The sequence below is a fragment of the Bemisia tabaci genome, chromosome 3 (assembly GCF_918797505.1).
Source record: "Bemisia tabaci chromosome 3, PGI_BMITA_v3".
Classification (NCBI taxonomy): Eukaryota; Metazoa; Arthropoda; class Insecta; order Hemiptera; family Aleyrodidae; genus Bemisia; species Bemisia tabaci.
The window spans coordinates 51,620,201-51,630,040 of NC_092795.1; the positions used below are offsets into that span (position 1 = coordinate 51,620,201).

The following is a 9,840-nucleotide window of genomic DNA, read 5'->3' on the forward strand; positions in this document are numbered from 1 at the left end:
CTATAGAGTTGCTTTCTCTGCCATATAAAAATTAGATATGGAATACTTAATTCAAAATTTTGAATTATTTTTTACACCAATTCTATTTTTTTAAAAAAAAAAATAAGTAAAAAATAAAGTAAAGATTTATTGGTATACCCTCCCGTAGCTAAACATATCCACAAGTACTGACACACATGGAATATTCTGTACACACTAGTAATTTGTATACCCAAGTTAGAAAGTTCTCCATTCGAAAAATGGAAACAATTTTATCTCGTTTGTAAGTAGGGCAATTTGACCGTTCAAAGAATGATCTAATCTTCGAACTAGGCACAAAAATAAGTTCCATCTCTCAAAATCACAATTTCGCGGTAGATTTTGACAAACATTCAGGGAATCACGGTACTTGACTGTCAAATTTGGACGCATACACTTCAAATAACTACGTAGTCCCAGGAAATTTTGAATCGCTCAAATATTTGAACATTCCTAATCCAAATATGTATGATTCCCATTTCCAGAGCCTCATACCCGTTTTTCTCGGACACACTCCTGCGGGAAGTTCGGTGAAGGTTATGAATCACTACGCACAAGAAATCGATTCAGGTACGACTCATCCTCAAATTTCTCAGCATTGGTTTACCTAGCGTACTCGAGAATCCGGGTAAAAGCTAACGGCGGCAAAATAAAGTACAAAGGGAGTAGGCAATTTAATCTGCAGACTGAAGTGGTCGTACTCATTCTACGGAAATGCGATACGTTCAGGAAGCTATTGTTTCCGATGGACCACCGAACGAAGTAGAAAATTAAACTATCCCATGACATGAATCACCATCAAAATTTGTGTGCGATACTTTGAACGTAACAAACATTTTTTGAATATTTTCTTAAGTGGGTTTGCCTCTAATAACAGAGACCTTTCCGGAGTCCCTATTAGACATCTCAATCAGTCTGTAATATTTTCCTCTTTTTCTCATCGGATGTCCGAATAGAGTTCAGCAGGCTGATAATCAAAATTGATAGACAAAGCGATAGACAAAAGAGACACACGGAGTATGGGGGCGATCCTCGTGGTTGAAGAGGGTTCTTATAGACTAAGGTAGAAAATGATGGACTAACGGTAGGGAGGGTCTCTCGTGAGTGGTCGTTAGTTAGTTTATTACCTACCTCCTTCGTCCAATGCAACTGCCCGCTTCCACCAATAAGATCCCTCCATATCCCCTTTGTCTTCTTTTTCCATAGCTTTGTCGATCAATTTCAATGATTGGCCCGCTGGTCGTAGAATGTTACTGCGACAACAGAAGAACTTCTCAAAAAGGAATTCGACGAAGAAAATATTGATTGGACATCCCATAAGGACTGAGGGATATTTTCTGCGATGTAACGGATATTAGAATTAGTCAAATTTGTTCATATAGAATTTGGGATAACTGCTAAATTAAATGCATAAAATAGTAATTTTTTTTCACAATAATATGGCGCATAAACCTCATGATGAAGATAATAATGCAAATAAACAAATTAATACAAGTTTGAAAATGATCAATACTTCAGATTGAAAAGCTATTCTTAATTATTGAAATCAAGAAAGATAAAGAAAAGTCTAAAATGCGCGTAGGAAGGTACTTCTTAAAGCCTAAAATCGGATTTTTACGATTGAAATTACGTCTTTTAGAATAGACACATTAGTTTAGTGGTATGGAATACATTAATCCCTTAGCTTCAGTTATATTTGAATAGTATATATACCATGTCATTACAAAACTTTCGTTTATTTTAATTACTAATTTATCATTATTTATTATGTATTTTCCTTCTTTACGATATGCATTGATAATCTCTTGTCCAAATTTAGGTCACTTTAGACAGTTTGATTACCACAGTCCCAAGCAAAATTTGAGACACTACAATTCTGTCACTCCACCCAAGTATGATTTGAACCAGATTACGGTTCCAATTTCTTTGCACTACAGTTCAAATGACGCTCTAGCCGCTGTCTTGGTAAGCACACTTTTTTTGCCATTTCCCTCCGAACTACTCTAGGCTTAATGATGAGAGCCACAATGTGTTTGACGCAATGCGTGAGTATTCGTGCAGTCTGTAGGCTATGCGTTCGTGCTGACCGCATTGTGTTAGCCAATGCGTGAAGTATTCATGCAGTCTTGTAGGCGCTAATATGTGTTACATGCCGACCGCCGCGCCGAGGGCTTCTTATTTACATCTCAAGTCCTCGTGGTCATCATGCCTCTCTGCAGACCAAATCGTGTGTTTGGTTTCTCTCTTAACTTGACTAATTAAAGGTGCAGTATCACCGAAAGACGACAAAATTAGCAATTACTATACTCTCACGAAAAAGAGATTTTGTCGCCTTTTCTTGTTGGTAATTTTTTTTTCTGAATCTAATTTTTTTCATACCTGCATTTAAAACAATTGCAAAATTCGCCGCCATAGGCCGCGGCCCATGTGGCCACCCTCTTAATCCGGCCCTGAATAAAGCAAACAAAATAAAGGGAAAAGTAATCCTGTACACTAATAAAATTATTTATGTACTTGTGTTGCTGGTAGTTGATATAGGAAGTGGTTCGCCAATCAACACATATTGTTAATTTTGGTACATTTTCAGTGAATTTAGCCCTGAAAACCACGGAGAAACTAGGAAAATGCATTCCTTCGATTGCGACGTTGGTATTCACCACTCGTTTCTTCAAGAAAACTACCTTGCATTTTCTCTTGAAATTGACAACCATGGACTAAGGTTATTTTGTGTTTTACTTCTCGTATTAACTAAAGTTTTGAGTTGAAATTTCTCTCTGCGTTATTTCAAGTTAAACTTCAACGAATACAATCAGACATGCAACAGTCAGTACGTCTCAATGTGTTCTCTATTTTACTGCTTACTGCTTTCGAATTTGCTGGATTTTTTGCTGAACTACCAGAAGATGAGTAAGAATCCCAGCAATCAAAATTTTAGTCCACCGTAATTTTTACAATGAAGACTTGACAATATTTTACTTCTTCTGAATGTTTCAGGACGTTCAAAGACTAGCGAAGGGTCTGCCGAATCTAATCAACATGCAGTTAGTGGACGATCCGATGTGGAATCACATCGATTTTACATGGGGCATAGAGGCTCCAAAACTCGTTTACGAGAATGTAATAAGCATCATGAAAAACATAACAATGCCGCCATACTGACGGTTACATCACGGGAAAAGGAGAACAAGACCCTGGACCTCTTCGAATAATTTCACCCGAACATTTGTACCCTCGCCAATTCGGCTGAGAAATAGGTCTTTGAATAAATCTTATAAAGTGGTGAGGTACCCGAGATCTGCTGTGCGGTGTATCAAGAATATATGTTGGTACGCGTGAAAAATACAACGTATCACTGGACAAGGTGCAAATTTAAGCACAATGATACAGGTTTCTTCATCAAAATTTCACGTACAGCACGATTTGTACAACGACAATCACTGAAAGTAACGTATAGCTAAGATATTTGATGCATAAATTCATACTTCCCGCTATCAGAATTTTTTTTTTCGTGATATATGGGAAATAGTACAAAAATAGATTTGGAAGTAAGAAAATTAACCATCTAGTAACGTCATCTGGCACACACACATCTTAAACACATGTTTTTGGCAGACTAGATCATTTTGTCATAAATCTCCTCCAATAATTGTTCAATTTTTGAACCAAGGCTCTCCTAGTTTCCAATTCAGTTCTTTCCATTTAAACACAAAAGTCAAAATTTCAGGTGCCCGCAAAGTCTCCATTGTTAAATCGCACACTCTGTACGTTACCGTAATAGTCTCTGCAATGTAAAAATATTACAGCCGCAGTATCTCAACACTAAGGCTCAGCTATTGCGAGTTTTTTACACTTTGAACAAAACAGGGTGGGAAAGAAACAATGTTCAATTGAGAAGCCTGCCAAAACCGCTGTAGTGCGCTATTCGATTCAGGGAGATTCATGTTTTTCTTGTGAGCGGGAAATTCAAATTATTCGTCACCAATGCTGAAGAAAAAACCTCATTTTCTTGGTTTAGAGTTATTAGTTATTTTTGTTGCGCATGTTGTGTTAAACGTGAAATTTTGTTGAGCAAACGTCTCAGAATGCTTAAATTCATGTACTGAAAGAAAAATCTAGTGATATTTTCACTAAAAACGTCGTTTCTTGTCGACAAAATTTATTTATTTGTAGTTAAATCCGTGCGGATTAAACTTAAAGTCAGTTTCCTTGAGTTAAAGAGACGTTGTCTTATGGTCGTTTTTTTAACTTAAACGTAACGATAGCAAAACGACGCTTTTAAAAAAAACTGATGTTGAGTTGTTTCTGCACGGACTTAACTTGAAAAAACCAAATTTCGTCAACAAGGCTCTCAACAAGGCTGACTCTTTAAGTCAGAATAATATCTCAATAAAAATATTTTTTATAGTGTGCCTTGTTCAGTGTGGCCCATTCAGCAACTTTCAGCATTTTACTTTTAGACATTGGACCAACTTTTGGATGAGGATAACAAAAAATTCGGCATTTTTATTCTTTTACCCAAGTCGTGCCAATTTTAAATGACGGATTTTCGTTATCACTCTAAAAGTCAGGTAACTTTGTATATTATGTCGATTTTTGTATCTTACAAATTATTTGATTGTTTTGTTCTTTTTTTCCCGTGAGGACTAGCATCTAAATGGCGTTTGCAAAAAAAAGTTCCTTGTAAATGAATAATATTTATAGTTGTATATTTTTAACTCCTATTGAGATGTTGCAAAATTGTAAAAAAAAATCATATTTATTAAATTATTCTTGTCGTAAAAACGCCGTGAGTTCTTCTTCTTGCAATCTCTGATAGTTAAAACATGGATGGGGTAAAAAAGCGAATTAATCATTTATCTCCCATAATTTAATAGATCAGTCGGTCTCCTGTAGTTTAATGGTTGTAGCACTGACTCTATAATCAGGAGGTCTTGGGTTTTATTCCCGGCTCGACCCGAGTCTGATGGTCTCAAACAACTTTGATGGTTGCCTCGGGTTGGTACATAGTAGGGATGGAGGGGGCGGGGCTCTGAATGGAAGCGTAGGATTACCACTTGTGTAGTGTTTTGAGTGGTGAAAAAAGGGGGGAAAAGCATTTTAGTTGGATTCTTTATTTTTATATTTATTTTTTTTAAAATCCAATTTAGTTTATTTGTGAAATTAAGTAAAACACGATCATTGTGTGAGGTACTATGCGTTCACCCTCGGAGTTATCTTATTCCTCATAATCTGTTTGTTGAAAACTGAGCCTGAGAATATTTTTTATGTGGTTCTTTAATATCTTATAATCCCTCAGTGTCTCTTAAAAACTCAAATGAGTATTACATCAATATTACTAAAATCAATGTATAAAATAATATTGAACGATATGAGTTTCCGTTCACTCATAATTATATGACGGTGATTTTTTTCATTTTAATGACTCTTCATCGCATCCACTCATACAAAAACAAAACAAAAAACATGAAGCCGATATCTTAAAAATATAAACTACAATAAACGACTCATCTATTTATTTTTTAAAGGTGTGTATTTTACGCTCTTGTGAATCATGTTATTATTCATCCAAATTTTGAATCAGTTATCGGGCACGTCAGGGGTGAAGTGGCGAGAGCCTCTCCCAAATTCGCACCGATTTAAGATATAGGTGCAACACACGATTGACGTGAATTAATTTCAGTCCAGTCTTATCTAATCCTTTCTGTGACGGCTTAATTCTACAACTAGCCCGTAGTAAATCTGAGCGGCAAGTAACGTCAATACAGACAGAGGTGACGTCACATGCAATTCTGACGGCATAATCAAACCTACTTGTATGAGAACTTCATCCAATAGAATTCATTCTCTCCTCATCTCACGCCCATCATTCGATACTTGAAGTTTGTATAGTACACCTTAAATCACGATAATTTTGAAAATCGTGACCGACAACATCACGCGATGTACCCGGAGTCACTTCAAAGTTAAAAATAATCCGTGACAAAATCCAATTAATTGAGGTGCATGGAACACACGAGCAGAAGTGCAAATATTTGTCGGATGGCGAAAAGAGTCACAGATCTCTAGGATTTTAGGAAGTGAGAGTGACGAGCTGAAATTAAGATTAGATATCTAGGATCGCTCCATTACTCTCACTTTCTTTCTTTGCGAATCTTTCGAAGAGGAGGTGGACCTGACGTAATTCGGTGAGATTACGGCATTGGCGTCTCTCGCAGAAAAATGCTTTTAAAATTTAAGGTGCAGCAAGAGCGTGGATGGAAAAATAAAGGATAAAAATGGCCATGAGACCTCTAAAATATGAGAGACACATAAGTCGCCTAAAATAACATATAGATGGCCGAAGTGCGTAACTACGTATCTCTACTGCGGTGTTGCAAAATTTCTACTACCACTTCATTTTTTCGAGGGATAAAAATAGTGTTCCGCAAAAAAAATAAAGTGTGAAAGGGAGTCTACAACGTCGCAAACGGTTCGTGCACCTTAACGCGAGTCTTTGAGCTTGTGTGAAAATTAGAAGGAATTTCTGTTAAAATCGAACAGTCATAAGGTCTAAATATGACATTCTTTTTCCTTTTGACACCAAAAAAGATCTGAAAAGTGCCTAATTCCTTAAAATCTGTAACTTAATCCCAGAAAAAATTAGGGTCAAGCAAAACGACCTTGATGCGAATATTCACGAGTGATCTCTCAGCAGTTGCAGTTACCCCCCATTGACTATCTCTTTCGTAGGTACTTAAAGGCATCCCATAAGAGAAGCTGGGATCAATTTTTAGCCTTTATTATAAAGCTTACAAAGCTCGTGCTTGGTTTTGAACATTTCAGACATGTGCTGCTAGAACTTACGAATCTTAGAATTGAAATATATCTGTTGTAATTTTTACATAATTACGTATTTTTTTTTTTATTTTTTTTTTGGGGGGGGGGCACATTTTAGCAGCACGGCGTGGTGGATTTTTTTGAGACTACAGCTGTAGATTCACCTTAATAAAAGGGTCAAATTTTGTATATCCGGCGGCAAGACCAAATTGTTAACATCTGGAAGATCCTAACTTGGGTTTCGGGTCGGCTAGGCAACTAAACTAACTGTAAGGCAAAGAGCGAGAGCATTACGTGAAATTGAAGGCGCCTCAAAACAAAACCATGTTTTCTAAAGGTACCCAGATATGGCAATGTCTTTACGGTTATGATTTTTCACGCCGAAGGGACTTATATAAAAAGAAAACGGTACAGATGCACATTATTCAATTCCTTGCACGTGGGCGAAAGTGTTAATCCGAAAAATTAACGCCAAATCCTTTTAGTATGTCGCTCCTTTAACATGAGGGCGTGTCTCTATTTTCACATGAGCCCCGTAAAGCATAAAGTTATACGAACTTCAGAGCTCACGTGGAATTTGAGATACGCCCTTACGTCAGAGGAGTGACAAAATATGGTATTGAAAGGTGTCGCACAATTTACCAGCACTTGTCTTGGTGATCAAACTATCCTGTCTTAGTCAATTCATTTTTCAGCTTTTTACATTTCAGTAATCGATGAATGGAAATCCATGAAAACCTGAAGTTTGTTAAACAATCAGTGTGCAGCAATTTTTTTGTTGTAAAAGGATTGAGATGACAACGATATCTCTGTATAGGCACTCTGTTTCTCCAGTTCTGCAACTAACGGCAACTTCCGTACATTTCTAAATAGGTTAGAAAAGCGAAAGTGCCTTCAATTTTGAACATGCAACACGCCCATCCGTACGACACGCATCAAAGGCACCACAACCAACTCAGATCGAGATACTTTGTGGGTCGATATAATCATCGCGATTTGAATCCGTCGTTCTAAAAAAGATGAAATCACATTAAAGATTGTATTACGAGAAAAACAGCAAACATGTTAATCAACCCGTTCTAAATGTCAGAGCTCTGAATTACTGAAGCAAAAATGAATTAATCAATTACATTATTATAAAATCCGCGATTTAAAATGGGTCGATGAAAACAGTTTTTAATGTTTTTCTCGAGTTTTTCTAGCGCATGAGTACCCTGGTGAAAATTGGCGATAGGAGCTGCGTTTCAAAATACCATAGGAGTTCTTATAGTCGACTGAAGAAGGCGATAGAAAATCATATAGCTGGCTGTAGAAAAAGGAAAAAATCATACGGCCGGGCTACACGAAGCGATAAAAAATTATACAGCCGGGCTATAGTTCCTATCACCGGGCTTTCCACTTTATCGCCTGGCTGTTGCTTTTTCGATATCGGTTATAAAAGGCTATAAGAAATTGTGTAGAAATTCGTGGGCTTAGTAAATCTTTAAGTTTGTACGGAATCAACTTAATATGTACAAAACGCACATTATATTTTCCTTTACTACATATTTTTTTTTCATCAATTACAATGAGAATAATCCATACAGAGTGTGCAAATATTTCAAAATCATGAGTTTAACAACGCTGACTCCACGAGATTAAATATTAGAGCCTAACACAAAGCGGAGAGGCGGCGCACTGTCGCCTACAAACCGGGATACTTAATGCACTGCGCAATGCGTGAAGTATCCCTGTTAGGTTTGTAGGCGCCAATGCGCGTTTCGCGCTGGCTGCCCGCCCGCCGCGCTGCGCCGCAGCGTACCACGGCGCTTGAAGCAACTATTTCACACCAGAGGTATTGAACAGTATCGTACGAAATTAAGGGCGCTCCGACATGTTAGGAATGGCAGGCATCCTTCAAAAGTACTGAGCTTCCCTCGCAAAATAAATCAAGATACTACGGCCCAAAAAGAGAGCGGTAGTCCAAAAACTCACTAAGTCCTAGCATCCGTAATTAGTAACGGATAGCATACACTTCATCACCAGGCTGTTGCTTAGTCGCCATCGGCTATAACAGGCTATAAGAAATTGTGTCGCCGGCTGTACAAGCTATTGGCAATCTTACAGCCGGCTGTAGGTCTATGGTATTTTGGAACACAGATTCTACTGCGATTTTTACCAGGGTATTTTTAAGAATGGCCGATGCAATTATTGGCCTTATATATACTCTAGTTTAGGCTTGTGTTACTAATTGGTAAGTCTCTCCAATTTAGAGACTCTCTTTCTGTTTTTAGAGTGCATCTCTGAATAAGTGAGAAAAGCGAAAGTGCCTTCAATTCTGAACACGCAACACGCACATCCGTAGAACACAAATAGTTGCATCAAGGCGCTATGATCAACTCAGTCTAGTCTTTAAAAAGCGGAAACTCCTCTAATTTGAATGTATCGAAGACATAGGAGCAAAACTGACAAAACTCGTAAATTTGTAATAAAAACTAGTGAGAAAAGTGAAAAATAAGTTGTTACTTTAATTAACCTGTAAATTGTTGTGATACTTTTACGCCTCGTTCAAAATCTTGCAAATAACTTGACAGAAGTCGGCCAGTAGGGGAGTTTGTCAATTAACGCAGGGATCACATTTAAAATTGATGACTGGCCCGCTAGCGAAATTTTCAAACTTTTAATAAGCCAGTCTGTGGACTAGCTGCCCAGTTTGCGGAATGGGCAAGAACACCGGCCAGTTCGCGGACAGCACGGATTGTGCAGTTTTTCGCAGCATTTGGAGCAGATGAAATTCATTCAGAGTCGATTTACTTCCACAAAACAGAGAGAGTTAATTCGGAGCAGATTCAGGGAAAATTCACGGCAGAACTTTCGGATGGGTCACATGTATTTGAAAAACTACGTAGCACAATACAAGCAGCATTAGAAGTCTCAGACACCCTTTTACCGTATGAGTTGTCAATAAAATTCTAAAAATAGTAATTATTAATAATTAATATAAACTAATGTCCTCAAATAAAACGA

The 9,840-nt window shown here is 37.4% G+C and overlaps 1 protein-coding gene across 1 annotated transcript; it reads left to right on the forward strand.

Moving 5' to 3' along the window:
* The first annotated feature begins 459 nt into the window (after positions 1-459).
* LOC140224290 (gastric triacylglycerol lipase-like) lies at positions 460-4,800 on the forward strand. The gene is made up of 3 exons (XM_072298589.1): positions 460-588; positions 1,838-1,983; positions 3,013-4,800. The coding sequence occupies exons 1-3, from the start codon at positions 483-485 to the stop codon at positions 3,175-3,177; spliced, it is 417 nt and encodes a 138-aa protein (XP_072154690.1). The 5' UTR covers positions 460-482; the 3' UTR covers positions 3,178-4,800.
* The last annotated feature ends 5,040 nt before the right edge of the window (positions 4,801-9,840 follow it).

Excerpts from the sequence above, each read along its gene's own strand:
- LOC140224290 (XM_072298589.1), top strand. The coding sequence starts at position 483 with ATGTATGATTCCCATTTCCAGAGCCTCATACCCGTTTTTCTCGGACAC. Across the intron at positions 589-1,837 it reads CGCACAAGAAATCGATTCAG|GTCACTTTAGACAGTTTGAT; the intron begins GTACGACTCATC and ends GTCCAAATTTAG. Across the intron at positions 1,984-3,012 it reads ACGCTCTAGCCGCTGTCTTG|GACGTTCAAAGACTAGCGAA; the intron begins GTAAGCACACTT and ends TGAATGTTTCAG.